General features: G+C 42.7%; 1 protein-coding gene across 1 annotated transcript in view; it reads right to left on the bottom strand.

Annotated features, from left to right (window-relative positions):
- Window positions 1–12,489: 12,489 nt before the first annotated feature.
- Window positions 12,490–26,025, bottom strand: part of DTHD1 (death domain containing 1) — a gene marked incomplete at its 5' end in the record, with an annotated part of 29,293 nt that continues 15,757 nt past the window's right edge. Inside the window, 4 exons of the mRNA XM_081960294.1 lie at window positions 12,490–14,512; window positions 18,283–18,340; window positions 19,441–19,682; window positions 24,855–25,144. Coding sequence (XP_081816420.1) covers window positions 14,208–14,512; window positions 18,283–18,340; window positions 19,441–19,682; window positions 24,855–25,144 — 895 coding nt within the window. The 3' untranslated portion in view covers window positions 12,490–14,207. The remainder of the gene's footprint in view (window positions 14,513–18,282; window positions 18,341–19,440; window positions 19,683–24,854; window positions 25,145–26,025) is intronic.

The following is a 26,025-nucleotide window of genomic DNA, read 5'->3' as shown; positions in this document are numbered from 1 at the left end:
TAGATTAGATAGAGATAGATAATAGATATAGATATATAATGTGTGTGTGTATATATATGTGCATATGCATATGCATATGTGTATATATGTATGTGTGTGTGTGTGTGTGTGTGTGTGTGTATAGCTATAGTTAGATAGATGTAGATAGATAGATAGATAGATAGATAGATGATAGATAGATAGATAGATAGATAGATACATATATACATACATACATACATACATACATACATACATACATACATACATACATACAGTTAGGATAGAATAGAATAGGAATAACACAGTTGTAAGGGACCTTGAAGATCTTCCAGTCCAACTGGAAGGAAGCAGGAAACCCTACACCACTTCAGACAAATGGATATCCAACATCTTAAAAACTTCCAGTGTTGGAGCATTCAGAACTTCTGGAGGCAAGTTGTTCCACTGATTGACTGTTCTAACTGTCAGGAAATTTCTTCTTAGTTTTATGTTGCTTCTCTTGTTGATTTGTTTCTATCTGTTGCTTCTTGTTCTACCCTCAGGTGCCTTGGAGAATAGCTTGACTCCCTTTTCTTTCTGGCAACTCCTGAGATATTGGAAGACTGCTATCATGTCTCCCCTAGTCCTTCTTTTCATTAAACTAGACATTCCCAGTTCCTGGAACCGTTCTTCATATGTTTTAGCCTCCAGTCCCCAAATCCGCTTTGTTGCTCTTCTCTACACTCTTTTTGGTCATTTGATGAAACATCATCAAAAGACCAAAAGTTAATTCTCTATCTGAAGTATTTTAGTTCTGCTCATTCCTGTTTCATTTATTTTCATTAGACACAGATGTATATTATTTTAGCATAAATCTTCTCTCAAGAGAAGACTGTATATTATTTTAGCATACATAGTCTGCCAGGAGAAGAATGGTGTGACTGTAAGACAAATAGAATTTTCTAGAGTGTGCTTAATTTCATTTCAATTTCAAGATGGATAGACACAGTGGTGGGATTCAGCTGGTTCGGGCCGGTCGGGTAGACCAGTTATTAAATTGCTGATTGGCCCTACCCCTTCCCGCCCCTTTCCTTCCAGGAGTCCCCACATGCCCCATTTTGGCTCCCAGGTATGTTCAGGAAGGCCTACTAGGACCAAAATGGGGTGTGGTATGCATGTGTCCACCACAGCCCCCCCCCCCCGGTGGCCTGTTATTACTCCCAGGAAGCTGCAGGGAGGCCTACTAGGGCCTACTTTTTTTTTCAGAAAACATGTGCTCACTTTCTCTGTCCTTGGAATCTCTGAGTCCATCTTAATGCACACAGCCAATGGTGAGATTCAGCCAGTTCAGGATGGTTTGATCGAACCAGTTGTTAAATTGCTGGCTGGCCCTGCCCCTTCCAGGAGTCCCCACACACTCTGTTTTTGCTCCCAGGGGGGTGCGGGAGGCTGAGTGCTGCCTGCCACACCCCCTGGCCACACCCACCATGGCCACGCCCACCCAGCCGGTCATTAGGGCAGAGTACCAATTATTAAATTATTTGAATCCCACCACTGGATAGAGATCCGCAAAGTTCTTTTCTTAAGGAATATTGGGATTTTATACAAGCTTTATGAAAGTAGAGGCACAAATCCAGTTTAAGCAATTTAATATTCAGGCTAAAAGCTAGCATCTTCCGATTTAAAGAAAATATGAACCTAGCTTTTCATTACTATTATCCATTCCACATTTCTCTTCTAGACGGGTTCTTTTAATTAACTTACCGCTTTTGAAAATACATTATTTCGCTGAAGGAAGATACTGGCAACAAAGACAATGACTTGCAACTAACTTTTTGGGGGAACAGGACGGGGATTTGAGCCTTGGTTCATTCAGACTCAAGTCAAAGCGCACTATCTAACACACAGGTAGTCCTTGAGTTACAACAGTTCGTGACTTATGACCGTTTTTCCCACTTACAACCATTGCAGCATCCCCATCGGTCATGTGATCAAAATTCAGACCCTTGGCACCTGGCGTGTATTCATGCCCCTCAGTGCCCCGAGGTCACGTGATTCCGTTTTGCGAACTTCTGATGAACTCAGTGGGGAACCAGATTGGCTGAACAACCGTGTTGCTATGATTTGGTTAACAGTTGTGTCAAGAAAGGTCGTAATATGGGGGCGAAGCCCACTTAACAAATGTCTCACTTAGTGATAGAAATTTGGGGTTCAATTGCAGTCATAAGATGAGAACTGACTGTATTCTTACCGGGATCCCCAAACATGACAAACCTTCTGTAGTTGAAGCAATGATTCCTTTATTAGGAGTGCCAGCAGCCCCAGCTTCTCTCTGCTTTGCTAGTGGTGGTGGCTTTTCTGTCCCAAGGACCAGCCCATAGATTTCCACTGCTCTCCTCTCCTCTGCCTTCTGCACATTCACACATCAGGCACTGGAGCCAGCTGTTCCTCCTCTTCCTCTTCAGTCATCTCCAAACCTGGGGGTTGTTGACTCTCTATGTGAGGGCTGACAGACAACCCTAACTCCTACTCCTCCTACTCCTATGATTCAGCTGCTGGAGGGGCCTCTCATCAGCTAGCTATACCCTTCTGGAATTCGCACCTGGGCTACTTGCATATTAGGTAGATGTATTAACCTCTAAGACATGGGGTCTCCTTGCTTTGTCAGCTATACCAGGGGAGAGATTAAGTGTTTTACATGCTGAATAGCTTGAAATAGATCTATACTAGTCTCCCTTTATTTCTTTGTTGGTAAACATACATTCAGTAAGTCCTTATCTTCTGTTTGATATTCTTTAAAGTACCTTCGAAGTGCCATCATACCTTTCCAAAGTCATCTCTTAAGACTAAACTTGAGAAAAATCTCTCCTCATGAAAAATTTAATCTCTTGAGTAAACGCACTCACCACCTCTGGTTTTCCAATATTTTTGAACTTTTATTAAAAATTATGCTCCAAAGAATTAGACCAATGCGGAGTAGAGTGGAATTCTGATCTTCATAATTAAATTACATCAAGAGAGGTGATAGGAAGGACTACAATTTGTAAACCCTGACTATTTTGGATCATGCAAAATGGAAAGTTGGATCATGCAAAATGTGAGTGGTATAGGGTTTCCTGCCTAGGCAGGGGGTTGGACTAGAAGACCTCCAAGGTCCCTTCCAACTCTACTATTGTATTATTGTAAAGTGTCAGTGTATTGAGAATTCAAGACTGGAAGAGACATAGCAACTGGGTCAGCCAGTGAGGGTTGTTTGGAAACTGAAACAGTATTTGCTGTGTGAGCAACAAGGAGACAGCAAGGAGCCTGGGCGTGGCTTAGCTCAACTGTTCTGTACTAAAGCTCTGAGTCTGTGCTGAGCTAAAAACTAGTCCGCTGTTCTAAACTGAAACTGAAGCTTCTCTCCTCTGCCTGTGTTTGCTTGTATTTACTATCATGTTGGAAAAACTGCTTTTGGTATTATATATTTACTTCATGTGTTATATTATATATAAAGAGAATTTAATGAATCCTGTTGAATCAGTTACCCATGTATGCTTTCTGGATGTGATTGCTGCTGCAAACTCTGACAGAAAGTAAATCCACCTTCTTTCTATCCGAGTTACAATTATCCCAAGAATGGAGGTTTTTCATTATTTTCAGAGTTTTGGTGAAGGGAGGGGAGGAATTCAAAGTCTGAGATCTCACCTATTCTTTATGAAAGCAGCCATGAAAGTCAGAAGTGAAAAATAATGAAGGGGACATAAACGTTGAAAGGGAAGAAAATGCTTAGTTCGCACAGGGAGGATAGATGCCAAATTGGATGGCTACTCCTTGTCATTTTCTACAAAGTCGATGTCTTTCTGTCAAGGAAATAAAACAGATTTCTTCAACACCAGCTGATTTTGAAATGAAAGAAGACGAGCTCTCTCCGTACGCCTGAGAGAAACATTCAGAAATAACAAAGCTGTTCTATCAAGTGGAACAAAAAGAGGAGGACATTTAGGATAGCTTCCCACCCCATGAAATATAAACAAACAATTGTGACAACAGATCATCCCAGATAGATGGAAGACTATTACAGAAAGAAAGAAAGAAATGAAGCATAGGTAAAAATAGAATTATTCAGTTCTACACATGAGTTAGCATTCCATTATTCTTTCATATCGATCAAAGCACCATGGTAACAGTACCAAAAGCAATTGACTGAGTAGAGAAGGGTTGAAGAATACAGAGAAGATTTGGTCAAGATTTTATTTATTTATGTAAAACATTTATACAGACACCCATCTAATATTGAATTCTGGGGGGGGGATGGGAGGGGGGCTCCCAAACAAATCCAGCCTTCTCAAAACAATAATCCTCCAAATGTGTTGGGACAACAAACCCTATAATTTTTGGCCTTTTCACCAGGTCCAATTGCTCTACTTCAGTCACATTATTTTAGAAGTTAAGTCACCCAGAGTGATGTGATAGGCAGCTATAGAAATGGATGGATGGATGGATGGATGAATGGATGGAAGGAAGGAAAGAAGGAGGGAGGGAAGGAAGACCTAACTCACTAGAAAATTCTCTTCAGTTCAGGGAAAGATGGAAGGAAAGAGACGAAGAGGATGACTAAGACAATGAGTGTACCATTGGAAGATCTGAAAGCTGAGGTTAGGATAGATTGTCATGGAGAAAATCCAATTGTGTGGTAGCTAGGCATTGGAAACCACTTCATGGCATATATTCAACCAATAAATCAATCAACTAATCAAGGCTTTTGGCCATGTTACCTGGGAGAATAAAATACAATTGTCAAAGACAACACCAAGGTTTTCAAATGTATGTTGTAGGGCACCTGGCTTGGTGTAATCCATCTCACTGGCTTATAATGAAGCTAAAATATGAAATGTCTATGAAGAGTCAGTCATCTGGGTCATGGTTGTCCCAAAGGTTTTCTCTCCCGTCCCTTCGCCTCCCTCCCCTTCCTTCCATAGTGGCTCAGAATGCAGCATTGCAGGCTAACTCTGGCAATGGCCAGCAGTTTGATCCTCACCAGCTCAAGGTGACTCAGCTTTCCATCCTTCCCAGGTCAATAAAATGAGGACCCAGATTGTTGGGGGCAAGAGGCTGACACTGTAAAACTGCTGAGAGAGGGCTGTAAAGCACTGTGGAGGGCTATAGAAGTCTAAGTGCTATTGCTATAAGCATTGTCTCCTCTGTGTGCAGTCAATAATATATACTCTATCCTTTGAAGGATCTAATTCAGGAGAATGTTTGAATGTCAGTAGTTTCTTTGTACATCCCATTCTTACATTTGTGTAGAACAGTGATGGTTAACCTTTTTCCCATCGTGTGCCAAAAGTGGGGGGAGTGCAGGGGAGTCATGCATGGGCATGCCCATACCCATAATGCTATGTGCGCAACTCCTGCATGCTTGCGTGCATGAGCCCCGTCCACCCCCGCGCTTTTGGCTCACAATGGACAGATTTTTCGCCCTCCTCAGGCTCCAGAGGCTTTCTAGGAGCCTGGGGAGGGTGAAAACAGCCTCCTCCCCCCCCCCCGGAGGCCTTGCGGAAGCTTCCCTGAAGCCTCCGGAGCGTGAAAAACAGCCCTACAGGCAAATCATATGGAGTGTATGGTTTGCCCGTAGGGCCGTTTTTCGCGCTCCGGAGGCTTCAGGGAAGCCTCCTAAAGGCTCCAGAGGGCGAAAAACTGCCTGTCCCTCAGTCAAAAAATATTGGATAAGGATTAAAAAAATAGTTAGAGGAAATGGTAAAACAGCAAATAGTTAAAACCACTTTTCCTATTAGGCATATTAACAGGGAAATGTAACAAAAAAAATCCAATATTTGATGTTACACGTAATAACGGTGGGCTAGAATAGTATATGGTGAAAACTGGAAAAATGGAAATATACTCTCTGAGGAAATGTAATAAAGGAGATATTAGACTGCGCTGAGATGGATAGGTTAACAATGGAAATCAAAGACAGAGGAGAAACAGAATACTATTTAATTTGGGATGTATAGTATAATTGGCTTGACAGTAGATGCAAAGTTTAGAAAACTAATGATGAAAGACAATTAATGAATTGGAAATTAGAAATAAGTGTAAATATAATATAAGATGAAGAATATCTATTATGATAGGATGTTACAAAAATGTAAAAATACATCCAAAATGATAACTATATAATGTATATATAATGGTATACATAACAAAAATGTGGCTATAAACCAGTATAGAGTTGTTGCAAAGACGTAACATGAAGAAAACTGCATAATAAAAAATATTTGTAAAAAAATATTTCTAAACATTGTCATGCTAATGTCTTTAGCCACTCCAAAGCTGTATCAACATTTATCTTCTATAAAACATAGACTTTAATAAATCATAACAGCAACTTGTAGTAAGTGACAGGTCCACAATGCATGCATCATGTTACATCAGACATTCCACTGATGTGAGACAAATGAATATGCTCACAGCATCGCTTTTTGTCAACTCTGATTTAAAGGAATTAGTCATATTGTAGAGTCAGTTCTTACTAAAACAGAGCTCAGTTTTACCATAACATGTCAATTTCAAGTCTTCCTGGGATTAGTCACGGTAAATTAGATTGCCAGCGTCATCTAAGGCAGGGAGAGAAACAGCCCAATTCCTGCTCACAACTGCTGCATTTCGCAGCCTTCCGGACTGATCTCTTTGGAAACCATAAATCAAATTAATCAGTGCATTTTTTCAGGCCCAAATTAAGGCTGCCCTTTCTCAAAGCAATGTAGATTACACGATCTAACTATTAGCATCATGTCCTTACTGCAGTATTCCTTTGCACTTTTGCATAAGATTTTTCTGGATGGCTGGGAGGGCAAACATGCCAAATAAATCTTCACGGGTGTGAAGGACCACAAAGGTTAACAAGTGACTTCAATCTAACCTCTTGTTTTCATTGAGGGAGAATGACAAGATGGAGGGAAATCAGCTAATGGTGTAAAGGTATTCATTGCAGCCCTGGTCAAAAGGGCCCAGCAGAGATTATACCACCTGAGACTTCTCAGGAAGCAACAACTGAATGGAAAACTGCTGATAACCTTCTACCACTGCACCATAGAGAGTATCTTAACTTACTGCACCTGTGTATGGCTTGCCAATTCCACAGTGGCAGATGGGACAATGCTCCAGAGGGTCAACGTCATTGCCCAGAGGATCATGGGTTGCCCCCTCCTCTCTTTGGAAGAGCTTTATAGCTCCCGCTGCCTTAAGAAAGCTCAAAACGTCCTTAAAGATCCTGGGCACCCTTTTTTTGAACTATCACCATTGGACGGACGGTACAGGATAATCAAAACAAGGACAAATAGGATGAAAACAGCTTCTATCCCAGGGCAGTAACCATATTGAATTCTACGGTATAGTGCAATATTCATGCAACATCCGGTTTTCAATTTCAATTGTATAGCATGTGAAGGATGTGTGTTTGTGTTTTTATTTTCATAGTTCTAATGTACACTGAAGACGGCGTTTAATTTCGTTGTACGATGTGCAATGACAATAAAGTAAACTAAACTAATTCTTCCCTATCAACCAGCACCTGGAGTTTAGAGATGGAACGGCTCAAAAGATAAAGAACAGGATGCAGAAAATAGATGGCGAGACATGGTTGGAAAAAAAAATAATAAGGAACAGCAAGCTAAAAAAGGAGTTGCGCTTTTCAACTGCATTCATAGAGGATTGACATACAGTGATAACAATGTTGAATGCAGGAGTCCCAGGGAAAGGAAACCTGGGATCTCTTTAGATCAGATGGCATCTGGGCTTGGTTCAGTGCTGGTGGACTTCAGAATAGAATAGAGTAGAGCAGATCAGAGCAGAATAGAATAACAGAGTTGGAAGGGACCTTGGAGGTCTTCTACTCCAACCCCTTGCTTAGGCAGGAAACCCTACACCGCTTCAGACAAAAGGATGCCCAACTTCTTCTTAAAAACTTCCACTGTTGGAGCATTCACAACTTCTGGAGGCAAGTCATTCAACTGATTAATTGTTCTCACTGTCAGGAAGTTTCTCTTTAGTTCTAGGTTGTTTCTCGCCTTGATTGGTTTCCACCTATTGCTTCTTGTCCTACCCTCAGGTGCTTTGGAGAATAATTTGACTCCCTCTTCTTTGTGGCAACCCTTGAGATATTGGAAGACTGCAATCATGTCACCCCTAGTCCTTCTTTTCATTAAACTAGACATAATTTAGGATTCAACTTGGATGCTTCCACAATTAGAAGGCTAGATTCAATAATTTCTGGTCAAACAATTGAAGGCACCTGGGGGCAGAATAATACATTCAAATTGCCGTTAACTTGCTTTATATGCAGGCCCTCTATCTGGGACACGTATGTACAGGTGTCCACAGGGAATGGTCAAGGGTCAATGCAAGTAAATAAGGACAGAGCTTTCACTGCAAGGTGTGGTTGCTCTGATGAATTTAGATCCTGTTTCTGTGGATTTCCCTGCATGTGAGTTAGTCCTTTGAATACAGAACATAGAATAATAGAGTTGAGTTGGAAGGGACATTGGAGGTCTTCTAGTCCAATCCCCTGCTTGAGCAGGAGACCCTATACTATTTCAGACAAATGGCTGTTCAGTCTTTTCTTGAAAGCCTTCAGTGATGTAGTATCCCCAACTTCTGAAGACAACACTGTCCAAGTGTTGATTGCTCTCACCATTAGGAAATGTCTCCTTAGTTCAAGGTTGCTTCTTTCCTTGGTTCGTTTCCATCCATTGTTTCTCATCTTGCTTTGGAAAATACTTTGAACATAGTTTGTCTACTTTGAGATAGACAAGGTAAAGACAGTGGCAAAGAAACTATCCCAGGAATGGTGTTTATTGTTGTAGGATATAGTAAGAAGGTTTTCAAAGTTTCTCTGTCCATCTTATAAAGGTAAAGGTAAAGGTTCCTCTCACACATATGTGCTAGTCATTCCTGACTCTAGGGGGTGGTGCTCATCTCCATTTCAAAGCCAAAGAGCCAGTGCTGCCTGAAGATATTTTTGTGGTCATGTGGCCAGCATAACTAAATGCCAAAGGCACACAGAACACTGTTACCTTCCCACAAAAGGTGGTTCCTATTTTTCTACTTGCATTTGTACATGCTTTCAAACTGGTAGGTTGTTAGAAGCTGGGACAAGTAACAGGAGCTCACTCCATTACGCAGCACTAGGGATTCGAACCACCGAACTGCCGACCTGTCTGATCGACAATCTCAGCGACTTAGCCACTGAGCCACCGTGTCCCTATGTCCATCTTATACCAGACAAAAATTAATCTGTGGTCATTCTAAAGTGGTCATTTGAAAGAGATTTTTTTTTCTTTTAAAATGAAGGCACTTCGTTGTATGTGTTACTGAAACACTGCTTTTCTTTTTGTAAAAACATACACTGAGGCCATCTGGTGGTTTATGGGCATACTTTAAATTTTAGCCGTGTAGTATATTCCCATGATTGGGATAGATCCAGATTTGTCATTTTTATAATCAGTTTTAAAATTGCCTGGACAGAGGCTGGAGGCTTATTTTAGCACTTTAATTAATTAAGAATAGTCTGGGTAGTTTTGACAAATGAATGTTTTTACATTTCAGAAGTTTTTGCTCAGTTGGCATCAAAGTCATAATTCAATGCAGTGGATGATGGATGCAAAAGGGCAAACATTGGATAAAGCAGAAAGATTTGGGTATCCAGGTTTTCCAAAGAAAAAATATAGGAAAATTCTTCAAGACCATACAGATGCCTCCCAAACCTGGTAGCATTTTCCAAATTCTGGAAAATGCATTCTTTAATAAAGTATAGGAAGGATGTGGTGGCTCAGTGGCTAAGACACTGAGCTTGTTGATCAGAAAGGTCAGCAGTTTGGCGGTTTGAATCCCTAGTGCTGCATAATGGAGTGAGCTCCCATTACTTGTCCCAGCTTGTGCCAACCTAGCAGTTCAAAAGTATGTAAAAATGCAAGTAGAAAAATAGGAACCACCTTTGGTGGGAATGTAACAGCGTTCCTCCACCCTTCATTAGGTTAGTATCCATCATACAAATATATTTGTTTTATTTGATGGCTTTTTGACTTTGTAACCCACTCGGAGTTGCCTTGTGTGGTGAGAAGGGCAGAAAAATGAACAAATTTAAGAATAATATAAATAAGTTCTTGAGTTTCTTATTTATTACAATCGCCAGAAAGGTTGCGTGCTAGGCAAATCTACAATGCAACTTTGCATTCCAATAGTCTGTAGAGATTCCAAATTATCCAGATCATGGTTGTCCCAAAGGTGCTTTTTCAAGTGACAACTGGACTTTCTGGTTTTTCTTTGAAGATGTTTCCCTTCTCATCCACAGAAAAACCTCCAAGTGGCTCAACGACTCTCTGAAAGGATGCAAATGACCAGCAGTCTGCAAGGAATATAAATCCTTCCATTCCCCACCATCCACTCAGAACTGAAGAAGCTTCTTGGATGAGAAGTGAAACTTCTTCAAAGAAAAAAAGAGTCCAGTTGCCTTCTGAAAAAAGCAACTTTGGGACAACCATGACCTGGATGACTGAGAATTTCTATAGAGTTTTAGCTATACAATTTGGGATGAACCCCCTTCAAATGGTGTGGGAGTAGCAATGGATTTCCAGAGGGAAAGTAATATAGACTACAGGAACCATTAGCCCTACTCAGCAGAGGTGATACTCAGTAGGTTCTGACCAGTTCTGGAGAACCGGTAGTGGAAATTTTGAGTAGTTCGGAGAACCAGTAACACCTCTGGCTGGCCCCGCCCCCATCTATTCTCTGCCTCCCGAGTCCCAGCTGATCGGGAGGAAATGGGGATTTTGCAGTAACCTTCCTCTGCCACGCCCACCAAGCCACGCCCACCAATCCTTGCCACACCCACCAAGCCACACCCACTCAACCGGTAGTAAAATATTTTGAATCCCACCACTGCTACTCAGGTGACCCTGAGGACTCAGACAAACTTCCAAGTGGCCTCAATGACTCTCAAAAAGGATGCAAATGGCCAGCTGTCTGGGAGGAGTATCAATCCTTCCATTGCCCACCATCCAGTCAGAGCTGAAGAAGCTTCTTGGATGAGAAGCGAAATGTCTTCGGAAAAAAAAAACAAGGAAGTCCAGTTGCCTCCTGAAAAAGCACCTTTGGGGTTGCATTCCAAATAAAACATGGAGTCAATAGGTTTGAGTAGTCCTTGTTTCTTTCCATTCAAGAAACTGTTCCCCTATGGATCTATTTAAATACAAATACAATAGTAGAGTTGGAAGGGACCTTGGAGGTCTTCTAGTCCAACCCCCTGCCTAGGCAGGAAACCCTATACCGTTTCAGACAAATGGCTATCCAACATCTTCTTAAAGACTTCCAGTGTTGGGGCATTCACAACTTCTGGAGGCAACTTCTGTTCCACTGATTAATTGTTCTAACTGTCAGGAAGTTTCTCCTCAGTTCTAAGTTGCTTCTCTCCTTGATTAGTTTCCACCCATTGCTTCTTGTTCTACCCTCAGGTTCCTTGGAGAACAGTTTGACTCCCTCTTCTTTGTGGCAACCTCTGAGATATTGGAAGACTGCTATCATGTCTCCCCTACTCCTTCTTTTCATTAAACTAAACATACCCAGTTCCTGCAACCATTCTTCATATGTTTTAGTCTCCAGTCCCCTAATTATCTTTGTTGCTCTTCTCTGCACTCTCCCTAGAGTCTCCACATCTTTTCTACACCGTGGCAACCAAAACTGAATGCAGTATTCCAAGTGTGGCCTTACCAAGGCTATATAAAGTGGTATTAACACGTCACGTGATCTTGATTCTCTCCCTCTGTTGATGCAGCCTAGAACTGTGTTGACTTTTTTGGCAGCTGCTGCACACTGCTGGCTCATATTTAAATGGTTATCCACTAGGACTCCAAGATCCCTCTCACATTTACTACTATTGAGCAAGGTACTTTGAAGTTATTTCAAAGTAACTTACTTCAAGGTAATTTGAAGTCATTACATTATACGGGAAAGAAGATTATGCTTATAAAAAGAATGCTAAGGCTTCATTGTTCATAGCTCAGAGGAACGTCATTTATCCCCACGTGGAAAAAAAGATGATGACTGCTTTTTCAAGGAATGTATGCACCATAATGTTTTTGTTCATAAGAGACTTATAACTGACATAATATTTTGGCCTATATAAGTCCTTTGACATGTCTTTATTTAAATACATCTCCCCCCTCTATCTCCATGGCCTTAGAACAGCTTAAGGAAAAGTGAAGCACATTTTCTAAATCAAGGATGGGGCAATGGACTTAGTGACATGTACTTAACCAACTCCAGGAAACACCATCTTCCATATGTCCATGCTAGCTAAATAACGTCTGCAAGAAGGCAAGGCTGAAGATTCTCCAGCTTTTGACACATGAAGAGGCTGCCTCAGGGAGACATTTAAATGGTATATGGGTGTTCTGCCCTCATTACACATTAGTCTGTGTGCAGCTCGACATGCAGCTAAACCCACCTATCCTCCAATAAAACAGACCGTAGCTCTGGATGCTTTATTGAAAGAACAGGATATGGTGAAACAGGGGAAAATAGGGATACATACAATGAGCAAAAACAAGATAAGCAGTGTTGAGTTACGGTTGAACATAACAATTAAACACAAGCAATTTAAATCTCACCAGCGATGCTCTATGTGTGAGATGTGAGTCTGTCCTTGGAGGACCCTGTGGCACAGATTAAGATGGATTCTTCTTTGTGCTCCTGCCTTCTCCCAATGCTTAAGGAAATGGAGTCTGGCTTCCCAGCGTGCATTTGTTTTGAGACTGTGGGCTGATGGGTAATGGGATGGGGTTATCTTTAAATAATATACTTGGTATTTGCCTCTCTGGCCACTAGATGGGGCTAGAGAGCAACAACAGTATATTAAAGATCATCTATTGGGGCATATTTGTCCCTCCGGCCACTAGATGGGGGTAGAGAGCAACAACAACATACAACAGTATATGCTGGGGCATGAAAATGGGAATGACTTTGGAAGAGATGCTACTTAGGGAAAGATTAGCTATATAATAGTGGGAGCAAGAAGGTCATGAGGGATCATCTCTAAGTTCTTGGGTTGTAAAGGTAACAACAGGGGAATTGTATTTTCAGACTAGCGAGATTGATGTCAGGTAGACAAGACAGGATGCTAGGTGGACCAGATAGGAAACAATAACACAAGGTAAAGATAAAGGTACAGGTTCCCCTCGCACATATGTGCTAGTTGTTCCCGACTCTAAGGGGACAGTGCTCATCTCCTTTTCAAAGTTGAAGAGCCAGCGCTGTTGGAAAATGTCTCCGTGGTCATGCGGCCTGCATGACTAAATGCTGAAGGTGCACAGAACGCTGTTACCTTCCCATCAAAGATGGTTCCAATTTTTCTACTCGCATTTTTATGTGCTTTCGAACAGCTAGGTTGGCAGAAGCTGGGACAAGTAATGGGAGCTCATTCCATTACGCGGCACTAGGGATTTGAGCCGCCGAACTGCCAACCTTTCTGATCAACAAGCTCAGCGTCTTAGCCACTGAGCCACTATATCATAAGGTTTATTTATCTTAATTATTCAATGTTCATTATTCAATTACACATATTACTTCACCTTTGTTTCTAACTTCTGCTTCTATTTTCTAACCATTAATTAAATAGTTCCCAAGTTAAAAAAGTAATATTTTCCCCTTTTCTAGTTTCTATCCTTATACTAATTCTTAATAGAACAGCTCCTGTGTTAAACAGGATTCTGCATTTATTCCTCATCTCTTGCCTGTTTTCGTATCTCAACTCTTATTGATTTCTTGGCACATCTCCCATACTCTTCTCTTGGGGCCTGTATCTTGTCTCGTTTGTGTTTGAACTGAGTATTTCTTCTATCTCTGCTGCTTCTTCACTCTTTTGAGCCTTCAATGCAGTGGTGGGATTCAAAAAGTTCTACTACCAGTTCTATGGGCATGGCTTGGTGAGCATGGCTTGACTTGGTGGGTGTGGCTAGGTGGGCATGGCAGGGGAAGGATACTGTAAAATCTCCATTTCCTCCCAATCAGCTGGGACTCGGGAGGCAGAGAATAGATGGGGGCGGGGCCAGTCAGAGGTGGTGTTTACCGGTTCTCCGAACAACTCAAAATTTCCACCACCGGTTCTCCAGAACTGGTTAGAACCTGCTGAATACCACCTCTGCTTCAATACACCTTTCAGTGATCTTTTCATCACTTCAGCAGTGTCTTTCTGTGTATCCCCTTCTATTCTACCAGTGAATTTTCTTCATGACGTTTTGGTTGGTCCACTTGAACTGGAGATGTTGAGCCAAATCATTCCGGCTGATTTTGCAGAGGTAGCGAGAGAGGAGCTTGAGCTTGTCAGCAGACCTTGGAAGACTCCGTCTCCAGAAGCACAGAAGCTCATAGATCTGCTCGGTGAGGTTATCAGGACACTTCAGTCTAATAAACTGAAGAGTGCTTCGGTGGAGAGGCAGGTATTTGGCAAGGAAGTGGGCGTTCTCTTCTGATAGCTCTTCCGACAACCAGTACAGCAAGTTGTCCCACATGACCTCTGCTAGTCAAAATATTTATAAAGAGATGGAATTGAATGCAATTAATATACATAAAAGTGAAATATTACTCATGCATCATCACGAAATCTCCAGAACCGTAAAGCCTACAAACCTGAAATTTGGCATGTATGTTCCTCTTGGCTTCTAGGTGTTTGTTAACAAAGGAGTTTTTGAAATAACCATCAGATCTGATGCTAAGGAGTTAGATGTTCTACTCCCCCTCCCCACCTGAAAAGAACTCTGTTCCAACTGCTACTTGGGTATGGGCGTGGCCAGTGCATGACTAATCCGGCCTGCGGGCTGGGAGTTTAAACAGTCTACTCCCCCACCCCACCTGAAAAATGCTCTGATGCTAAGGAGTTAGACTGAGGGAGAGAAGGGGATAAGATAGGATAGGGGAGGATTCTGTGGGGCCAGCCTGAGGAAGAGAAGGGGATAGGATAGGATAGGGGAGGATTCTGTGGGGCAAGCCTGAGGGAGAGAAGGGGAGAGGAGAGGCCAATTGTAACTACTCATTAATTTTCAAACTGTAAGTTTATTTATTTATTTATTTTCAGTATTTCTAGACCACCCCCTCTCCCCGAAGGGACTTGGGGCGGTGTACAGGTGTGTCATTAAAGAATACAAAAGACAAATATCCTATACCCTTAAAAACGAATTAAACCTCATACAACTGTACAACAAGTAAAAATTAAAAATTAAATTAAAAACAACTAAAAGCATACCCCTAGAAAATTTAAAAAATGCAGGCTTGAGGAACTAAAATTGGGAATTCGGAATTAGGCCAGGCCGGTGTCGATTTATCAAGCCTGATCACATGGTTTCATAGCGGACCACGAGTATCCAGCTAGTAGTAATAATAAAAAGCACCGAAGACACAGGTGCATGTGACGTTGATTTTGTAATATTCTTATCTTTGTTAACTAACATAGTTACTTTGTTTTTTATTGGATCTATTTTTCTCTCTTTTAAAATGGTGATAAGGGCTTATCAAACCTTTGCAGATTGGAACGTGGGAAAGCTTTTTATCTTATTGCTTGTATGGATTGACTGGTAGCTTCTAAACCTTTGTAAACTATAAAGAGGATTTATAGAAGGGCGCATGTCCGGACGTTGTCTCCTGATAAGAGAACTGCTTTTTAGCTCTAATTGGCATTTGGTTTGTCACATGAACTCCAAACAACCTTTTTTTTTTCCAAATTAACACCCCAAAATTTACATCCCTTCTGGCTTCACATTTCATTCTAATGAACGTGCGTGGTATTGCAGGATAAAAATATGTAACACTTTTGATTACATTTCTTTTCCAGTTTTTTCCAGTCCCCACCCACCCCCCCATGCCATCATCTGCTAAACAACTAATTCCCACCACACTGACAAACTATTTACTTAGACTGTATTACAATTGCACTTCTCATCCTTCCTATTACCTCTCGCCTTACTTATGATTATAACTTCACTGTTTGCATCTTTTAAGATTCATAGTGTTTTATTTAGTTTCCTAGTATGGTTTTGATTCGGAGGTGGGTTCCTACCGGTTCGGCCCGGTTCGGCCTGCCACGCCCCTGAACTGGTTTTATACCTTGTTTTTTGCTTCTGCGCAAAAAAATATATATCTTCCATTCCCTTCCCTTCCATTCTCTATTCTCTGTTCTGTTCTGTTCTACATGCAACTGATTTCTTATGCAAAGGAAAAGCTACTCTTTTCCTGCCCAATCATCTTTCCTCTCGACTCCCTTTGATGTCTTAGCTATAACGTGAATTGCAAGCCAAGGATCTGGGTTTCCTCTTTGAATGAGAGGAATTCCTTTTATTAGAATATCCTATTACCACATTTTTGGACTATAAGATGCACTAGTGCATAAGACGTACCAAGATTTCTAAGAGGTAAGTAAGAAAAAAAGTTTTTGTCCTCCCTGGCCCCCAGGAGCACTCTGCAGGCTTCAGCAGGGTTAGGGGAAGGCAAGAACACCCCCAGCTTTGCAAAAACGGGCAGAAAATGGGGAAATTCCCACAAAAATGGAGGCGTTTTTGTGTTCCCCCAGCCCTGTTGAAGCCTGCAGAGTGCTTCTGGGGGCTGGACGGAAGGCAAAAGTGCCTCAGTTTTTTGAAAAAAAATGACCCATTTTTTGCAAAAATGGCATGCAGGAATGCCAAAAATGGGTGTATTCGGTGTATAAGATGCATCAACATTTCCACGCTCTTTTAGGAGAGGGTGCGTCTTATACTCCAAAAAATATGGTAAATTATATGGAATGATCTTCCTCTCTTGGGTTTTCTCAATGGAAAAATGAACGCAGAGGGATGAGCTTTTGGGATTCCGGGCTGCGTACAATAAAAGATAAAAGAGCATAATGCCTCAATAGATGTTTTTGCTTTTTCTCCCTTTCCTTATCTTGTGACATTTTGTCTCATGTAAAGTTCTGGAGAACTTGGAAGCATGCACACCTTTTCTGTTTATTAATCCTACCCAATCGGTCCTAATTTTCCTGACGGGGCCACAGGCTGTGCTTGTTGTTGAGTTCAGTCGAAGCATAAGATTTATGTACTTCACTATTTTATAGGACCATCCAACTCATCCAACTTTGCATTAACAGAGGGATATAATCAATATCAAGCGAGGTCCTAATACCACTCTGTAAAGCCTTAGAAAGACCAGTGATGGGTTCCAGCCGGTTCACCCCAGTACGGGCATACCGGTGGCAGCTGGGAGCAGTGGGCACCATACCGGAATGGTGTTTCGGTGGGCACAGCCGCCCACCCACATTCCTTACCTGTGAGCATTTGCACACAAGCGTGCGGCGTACGGCACCTGCACGGCCTCCGCTGAGCAGCTGGAGCATTGCAGGGCGATGAGTGTGCATGCATGCGCAGAGCGCATGCCCAAGATGAACACCAAGCCCCGTCGCAGCGTACCGGTTGCAACGGGATCCGGAACCCACCACTGAGTAAGACCACACCTAGAATACTGAATCCAATTTTGGTCACCACACTATAAAGAAGATGTGGAGACTCTAGAAAGAGTGCAGAGAAGAGCAACCAGGATGATGAGGGGACTGGAGGCTAAAACATACGATGGACGGTTGCAGGAACTGGGCATGGATAGTCTAGGGAAGAGAAGGACCAGGGGAGACAGGATAACAGCATTCCCATGTTTGAGGGGTGCCATAGAGAGTAGGGGGTCAAACTAGGAAGGAGTCAAGAAAAGGAATAATGGATGGAAATTGATCAATCCTAGAAATAAGGATACATTTTCTGACAAAGGAATCAACCCATGGAACAGAAGTTGCCTTCGGAACTTGTGAGAGCTTCATCCCTGGAGGCTTTCAAGAAGAGACTGGACTTCCCTCTGTCAAAAATGTTGTAGGGTCTCCTGCTTGGGTGGGGGGTTTGGACTAAATGACCTACAAGGTCCCTTCCAACTCAATTAATCTGAAAAAAACACCTCAGAACAGAACAAATTAACAGAGTTGTAGGTTACCTAGTCCCTGGACGGCTTATAATATTACAAATCCACCCTAGGAACTACAATATGTAACATCAGCGGTGCAGTAATGATGTCATTCAGTTTGGGTAAGGAAACGTCTGCAAGAAAACAACCAAGCTCAGAGAGCATCAAGGACCCATCATTTCAACCCTGAGCTACAAATATTCTCATTTTATTGGCACTCCCAAAACCTCCCTAAACCTGCGAGGCTCTTAAACGTATAGAGTTGAGCTCGATGCCATTTTGGGTGGGTGGGGGGAGGTAGGGGTTATCAAACCTTACCTGATACATCTGTTGAGATTCTCTTTGTGCTTTGTGGGCGGCTGATTAGTTTTTCCTTCTGTTAAGGTGGAAGATATGAAAAGGCAAAGAAACATTATGGGGGTTTATTAAATGAACCACAAAGAAGCCTCTGCAGAGAGAGAACGGAGTATAAAGTGGGTTTCGATGGGGAGACCGGTAGGAAGTAATAATACAATAGATAACATAATGGAAGTCCTTTTATGGAGAGCAAAGGGACCTTTTGAGACACTACTAGGGCAGTGATCGCCAGCCTTTTTGTTGTTGGGTGCCAAAAGCATGCACATGTGTGTGACAGCATGCTTGCGCATGCCCACACCCATAATGCAATGTGCGTGCGACAACCCCACCCCCTGTGCATGCACATGCAACCTCCCATACTCCCCATGCCTTCCCATGCACGCGCAACCACCCACGCTCCCCTTCCCCCCTGCATGTACGCTTGACTTCTCCCCCGTGGCCTGTTTTGGCCTAGCAGGCCTCCCTGAAACCTCCTGGGACTAAAAACGGGCCACAGGGGGAACGTCGCACCCCTGCACTCCCCCCACCCCCACACATGCAGGTGCTCCCTACTGGCCCACACGCATGTGCACTTGTCTCTCACATGTGCCCCGCCCCCCATGCCTGTGTGACAGACCCGAAAATCAGCTGGCCGGCAGGAGGCATGTGCGCATGTGCAGTGGAGCTGAGCTGGGGGCGAAAGCTCGCGTGTCCGCAGAGTGGATTCCCCGTGCCACCTGTGGCAGACATGCCATAGGTTCACGATCAGGGTATTAGGGAATATTTCTTTTTCTGAAAGATGCCCTAATTAATTCATTAGCCTCCAGCCAAGTTTCAAAAGAAACCCAATCATTTATTAGGAGCACCATTTCGGCAATACCGCTTTGCAGTCAGATCTAAACTTCATTTGAATTATGGCTGAACTTTATCCCGATCCTTCCTTCCCCTCAGTCTGTGTCCTAAATAACATTCACCAACGAGGTGCACACATCACAAGCCTACTGTGGCAATCTGAGATCCGACTCTAGCTAAAGATATGCATGGAATGAGCTCCCCTCCCTTTCCTCACCATGGCAACTTTATGAGTTGACAATTACAGTACTACAGATTGTAACATCCTCATGTTAGGAAACAACTCACTTTTGGCAAAGTCAGAGCCAGTTTGCACAGGAAGGAATCTTTTTCATGTTCTTCTAGCAGAAGTGTTTCTACGTTGTTGAGGGCAGCGTCTTTTGTCACTTTGTAAAATAAGGCCGTTCCTTTATAATGGGGCGAACTGTAGTTACCAAATTCATCCATTTCCTTGATCTGAAGAGCAAGCCGTGGTTTTCTTTGAGCATGAAAAGCAAGCTTGTAATTTTTCCCATAGGTATTCCCGTCATCTGCACAGGGGCGACACACATATTAAGTTACCACTCATTTTTTTAAAAAAAACTAAAAAATATCAAATGCTTTAATTGACCCGTTGATTTAATTTGGCACAGAAACCTTCCTTCCCATTTGGAATCTCCAAAACAGATGGTTGATTTAGTCTGGATTGTGAGATCGAAGCAGCTGCTTCCTCCTCAATGTAACAACAATTGTGGTTTTTCAAAAAGAATTCATAGAAAAGGTCTGCTCCCTCATTCCCCCAAATCAAATTGACAATCCAAACAGGATCAACTAAATTCAGGCACCTGGAAATAAGGAGAAACTTTCTAACAGTGAGGACAGTTAACCAGTGGAACAGATTGTCTACAGAAATTGTGGGTGCTCCATCACTGGATGTTTTTTTAGAAAAGATTGGACAACAGCCACTTATCTAAAATGGTACAGGGTCTTTCGCTTGAATAGAATAGAGCTGGAAGGGACCTTGGAGGTCTTCTACTCCAGCCCCCTGCTCAAGCAGGAGAACCTATACCAGGGGTCAACAACTTGTGGCTCTGGAGCCGCATGTGGCTCTTTCATCCCTCTGCTGCAGCTCCCTGTCACTGGTCGGCTCCACAATTGATAGGGGCTTTGGTTAGGACAGGTAGAGGAAAAAGGATGCCACGCTAGGAATAGACTCTATGGTGGGGGAACCAGACTTCCGGTGGGCTCCAGAAATGAATCGGGGGGCTTCTGGTTAGGACATTTGTGGCTCTTTGACTGTTTAAGGTTGCCAATCCCTGGCCTATACCATCTCAGACAACAGCTTGAGCAGGGGGGCTGGACTAGAAGACCTCCAAGGTCCCTTCCAGCTCTATTCTGATTGATTTACCTTAATTTGGAAAGATACCATAATTTAAATACATGATTTGAAAGCCAGCTTTGACCTGTATCCTGGATCCACACGGGCTTTGATTCAATTTGAACATCCCTATTATTTACCACTCTTTTCATAAAACAGGTTTGTTTTCAGTGTAACATCAATGCTCATTCCTTAAGTAAACAATGAATTATGAGTGATGATACAAGACACTCCCTGGAGTATGGCTGAATTTCATTACCTCTGTAATTAAAACACTACATTGTTACAATTAATTGGGAACAAACTCTTGTTCTAAATCTCCAAACCACAATTTTCAGCTTGGGCTGTTGGGGGGGGGGGGTATCCTATTTTTAGCAGGTAATGCTGGAGAGATCCCCAGGGGTGAGCTGCTGGGGATTTGCAGGGGTTCAGGAGAACCTCTAGCTAAGATTATGCGTAATTCAGAGAACCCTCCCGGCTGGCCCTGCCCATCCTGCTCCTCCTCTGGATGCTGAATGGCCCCTCCCTGGCTGGGGAATAAATGGAACAAAAGGGGAGTGGTGGTTGTAGGAGACAACAGTTCAGATTTCTGAAGATTTGGCCTGTTTTGGATGCAGGTAAGAGCAAGGTGCGCATGGAAACTTGGGGAGGATGAAAAACAGCCCTACCAGAAGTTCAGGAAGGCTAGAAATGAGTCTGTTTCTGGCCTCCAGAGGGCCTTCAGAGCCTGGGAAAGCCATTTTCGCCCTCCTGGAAGCTCGAAGAAAACCTCCAGTGCCTGGGGAGGGCAAAAATGCCCCCCATGCCATGGTGCAGGAGGCCAACTAGGCCACGCCCACCCAGCAACTAGGCATAGAACCCCTTGCTAACATTTTTGAAGCCCACCCCTGGAGAGATCTAATCTAGAACTAAGGAGAAATTTCCTGGCAGTGAGAACAATGAATCCGTGGAATTGTTTGCCTTCAGAAGTTGTGGGTGCTCTATCATTGGAGGTGTTTAAGAAGAGTTTAGACAGCCATCTGTCTGAAATGATAACAGTATCTCCTGCTCATGCAGGAAGTTGGACTAGATGACTTGCAAGGTCTCTTCCTACTCCATTATTCTCTTCTGTTCCAATTGCTAATTACACAAGGAGCTGCTGACATGGTTCTACGGAGGAATGATTGAGTCCATCATCTGCACCTCTATAACTGTCTAGTTTGGCTCCGCAACAAAACAGGACAAACACAGACTTCAACGGATAATTAGATTTGCGGAAAACACAACCTACTACCAACCTGCCTTCCGTTGAGGACCTGCACACTGCACGAGTCAAAAAGAGGGCTGTGAAAATATCTACAGACCCCTCGCATCCTGGACATAAATTGTTTCAACTCCTACCCTCAAAATGACACTAAAGCACGGAAGATCGTTTTACTCATTAGCACCTCATTAGGACTGGAAAAAAGTTTCGAATATTTTTTTGCCTCATCCCTGTGATCTTAGGGGTAGTGCATACACCTGCCGTCTAGGTAAAACCTGAAGGTGTAAATGACTCCTTTCAATGATTTTCAGTGGGCAAAGATTTTCAAACTGGCATCAAGGCTACCTCCTCTTTTTGGAATCTGGCTGTTGGGGTATGTTGTGGCTCACCAGCTGCTCCTGGAACTGACAGCAGACTCGGACAATGAGGAGTTTGGGGAGGAACTTGGGCCAGTTCTGGAGCCTGGGGAAGGCTTTGATGGATGCTCTGTGTTGAACCCAGAGATGGAGCCAGGGCTGTCCAATATTTCCCAGCCACTGGAAGAGGCAGCTGCCTTTGGAGGCTGAGATGAGTGAGGAGGAAGAAGAGCTGGGGCCTGTTCCAGATGCACGTATGCACAGAGTTGTTAGGAGAGGGGAACAATGGAGGACAAGGAGTCGACTCGGGAAGCAAAGCACATGTGGCTAGTGAATGGCCCCTCCCTGGCTGGGGAATAAATAGAAGGAAAGATGAGTGGTGGTCGTAGGAGACAACAGTTTGTATTTCTGAAGATTTTCCTCATTGTGTTTCGTGCCACAAAGACTGCTTGCCGGAACTTAATTTGCAACCTTTCGGTGGCCTTGCAATTATCGCAAAGAACTTATGAGGTCTGTTACTGCAGTTAACTCTTTGAAGGACTATTGCCTAGACTATTTGGTGGGTGAATGCCATTAATTCACAAGAGGAAAATAAAGAGGGGATTTTTGTGACAAGGAGTCTGTTTCTTGCTTTTTCTAAGGCTGGGGCTAAGAATGGTGTCTTGTCAATTCATTGGACACCATCCCCTCTTTAAAAAAAATAAAGCAGGAGAAAGAGATTCATTCAAACATCATCTTTAGACATGTGGCGAAAGCAGATAAGCCGAAGATAATGCAGCCAGGCTGTGAGGAAGAGACTGGTTAGGCCTCTCTCTCTAAAAAAAGATTTCATTTTCTGATGAATGTGGTTTTATCTGGCACTAACCCCCGTTCACGCATCAGATATATGGGTAGAACTGGTGTTTTGTTACAAACTGATTGCACATTGTGTTTGCAATGACTGGACTACTGCATTCTCCTTGTGTGTCGTTTGTGATTTGCATGAATTTGATTTGCCTTTGTTCAATGAGAAAGATCTCATTGTCGGCTGCCTTCTTTGTCTTCTCCCTCCCTTTCAGGTGACCCCCCCCCAAAAAAGAGGGTTATAAATCTAATTAGAAGTAATCAAAATAGAGAACAAAGATATGGAAGGGGGTAAGGGAGAAGGGGTTGTCTTGATGGCCTCTTCTTCAAGATTCTTGAGTTCACTGAAAGTAGACTTTCTCCATTTTTCAGAACTGTGGAAATTTTGGGATTGACCCTAAGAGATTTAAATCACAACCAGCACAATGTCTTTATGTATGTTTTGTGTGTGTGTGTGCGTGTGTGTTTATCATGTTTTGGGCTTGGACAACCTGGAACTACGCCACCTACGGTCTGACCTAAGCATAGTACACAAAATTGTATGCTACAACGTCTTGCCTGTCAATGACTTCTTCAGCTTCAACCTCAATAATACACAGGCAAACGATAGATACAAACTCAAGGTCAACCGCTCCAAACTCGATTGCAGAAAATATGACTTCAGCAACAGAGTGGTCAATGCCTGGAATGCTCTACCTGACTCCGTTGTTACATCCTCAAACCCCCACAGCTTCAACCTCAAACTGTCTACTGTTGATCTCACCCCATTCCTAAGAGATCCGTAAAGGGGATGTGCATAAGCGCACCAGCGTGCCTACCATCCCTGTCCCGCTGTCCCCATTTATTTGTACCCATTTCCTGGGTTCATGTCCATGTTTATACTTATACCTGTTATCTCATACATGTTTGACTGACTGACTGACTGACTGACTGACTAACAAATTAACTAACTAACTAACTAACTAACTAACTAACTAACTAACTAACTAAATAAATAAATAAATAAATAAATAAATAAATGTTTATTCTGAAGCCTCAGCAGTGAAATGGTAAACAACAAGAAAGTGGAAGACTAAAGTAAATGCTTTACTAATTTTTCAAATAAACGCCTCAAATTTAGGAAGCACAGAATTATGTAACATTCATATTTTGAGGGGAATCCTGTGGTGATTCATTCCTGTCAGCAAATTGCATATCTGAATGGGACTTTAGTGCTAGAACCGATTAAGATCCTACAAGTATCAGGAGCCGTCAATCCTAAACTTCATAAATCCATTGAATTCACAAAACAGTGGAGTGCTTGTTATATAAGAAACAAGTGAAGAAGTTGCTCACACACAAAATACCATTGTCAAGAAAGCAAAACTGTTTTTTTTTATATCTCTGAAAGTCTCATTTGTAAAGTCCAAGCAGCAATGACTAACTGCCTCCAATGATATGCGGAATGGAATTGTGAATGTCAAACCGGCCTCCTTCAGCAACCAAGAAAGAAACCACTTAACTCCATTTTGCAGAATTAAGAGTACTTTTACTAGTTAGCAGCTAAGCAAAGCAAGATCTGAGGCAAAAGCATGTGAAATCATACATACCAATATGTGACCAAACCCCCTCCCCCTGGTAACCGTCATCCCAGTGTCCAATCTGCAAATCCCTGAGGTGTCATGTGAGTTCCACCTTCAAGGAGCATCATCAGGTTGGTATGCAGGACAGTTGGCCTTGACCGACACCAAGCGCTAATCTCCAGCATGGGCAGTAGACGGTGAGACCAAAACTCCCTTTTTACAATCTCTCCTGTACTTAAACTTCCCCTCCCAAATACCAGGCCCCCACTCCCCATTTCAATGGCAGCCGAAAGCAAATAGCGAAACAGAGGCTGACATGTGAATTATTGAAACTGATTTACCTGAGGCAAAAATGTTTCCACTGAATTTAAAGTAAACCTGATCACCTTCTCTCATTTTAAATGGCTTAGAAGGTTCTGGAGGGGCACAATATCCTTCCTCATGTAGAGACTGCAGTTCCATGCTTAATTCTTTAAATGGAACCAGTAAGACGATGATCTTGGAAGGATCCTCTTTATTCTGATACAATACCACCTTCACCATGATGTTGTGGATGGCGTGTTCCAGAGCATGAATAAACTGAACCAGATGTACGCTGTCCATAGCAGAAGATAAGCGAACGACGATAAATCTGTGTAAAGATGAAGACTAGGATGTGACAAAATATGGGAGCAGGATTCACATCTTCATGCAGAAGATGCTCAAAGCGAATAAAAAGATAAAACCAGGAACTTTTCTTTTGGGTTTAATGAACGAAGATTTGGAAAAAATATTTTGGAATCTTTTTGCTATGTTTTGTGCATAAAGTAATCTTGGCGGCAGTAATATTACCGTACTTTTTGGAGTATAAGATGCACCTTTTTCCCTCAAAAAAAGAGGGTGAAAATCTGGATGCATCTTACACACTGAATACAGATTTTTTTGCCACCTGAAACCCCGTCCCCCTCACCAAAATGGCCATGCAGAGCCTCTAGGAAGCTTTCAGAGTGCTCCTGGGGGCTGAGGAGAGCAGAAATGAGTGAAAAATTGGCAGTGGTGTGTGTATGTATGTATGTATGTATGTATGTATGTATGTATGTATGTATGTATGTATGTATCAGTGATGTGCGGTGAGGTTCATGACTGGTGAGGCACTGACACAGTGCTGGGTTTCAAATATTTTTAGACTTGTGGACTTCAACTCCCAGAATTCCACAGCCAGGCATGCTCAGTTCCAATTTAAAGCGACAGCATTTGTTTTTCTCCTTTGCTCCTTCTTTCTTTTTCTTTTTCTTCTCCTTCCCCTCCTTCCTCCCTCTCTCCCTTCCTCCCCCTCTCTCAAACACACACACACACACACACACACACAGAGAGAGAGAGGGAGAGAAGTTGGATTGGACTATCTCTCCTACCCCTTCCCTCTCTCACTCACTCTCAAACAACCCCCCCCCACACACACAAAAGTTGGATTGGATATCTTTTCCAGTGGCTTGAAAGCAGCTCCTCTGCCATCCCCCCCCCATTCCCCTGCTG

This window comes from Natrix helvetica (genome assembly GCF_964273705.1).
Source record: "Natrix helvetica genome assembly, chromosome: 7".
Classification (NCBI taxonomy): domain Eukaryota; kingdom Metazoa; phylum Chordata; class Lepidosauria; order Squamata; family Natricidae; genus Natrix; species Natrix helvetica.
The sequence above is the reverse complement of the archived record's forward strand: the minus strand, read 5'-3'. Positions and strand labels throughout refer to the sequence as shown.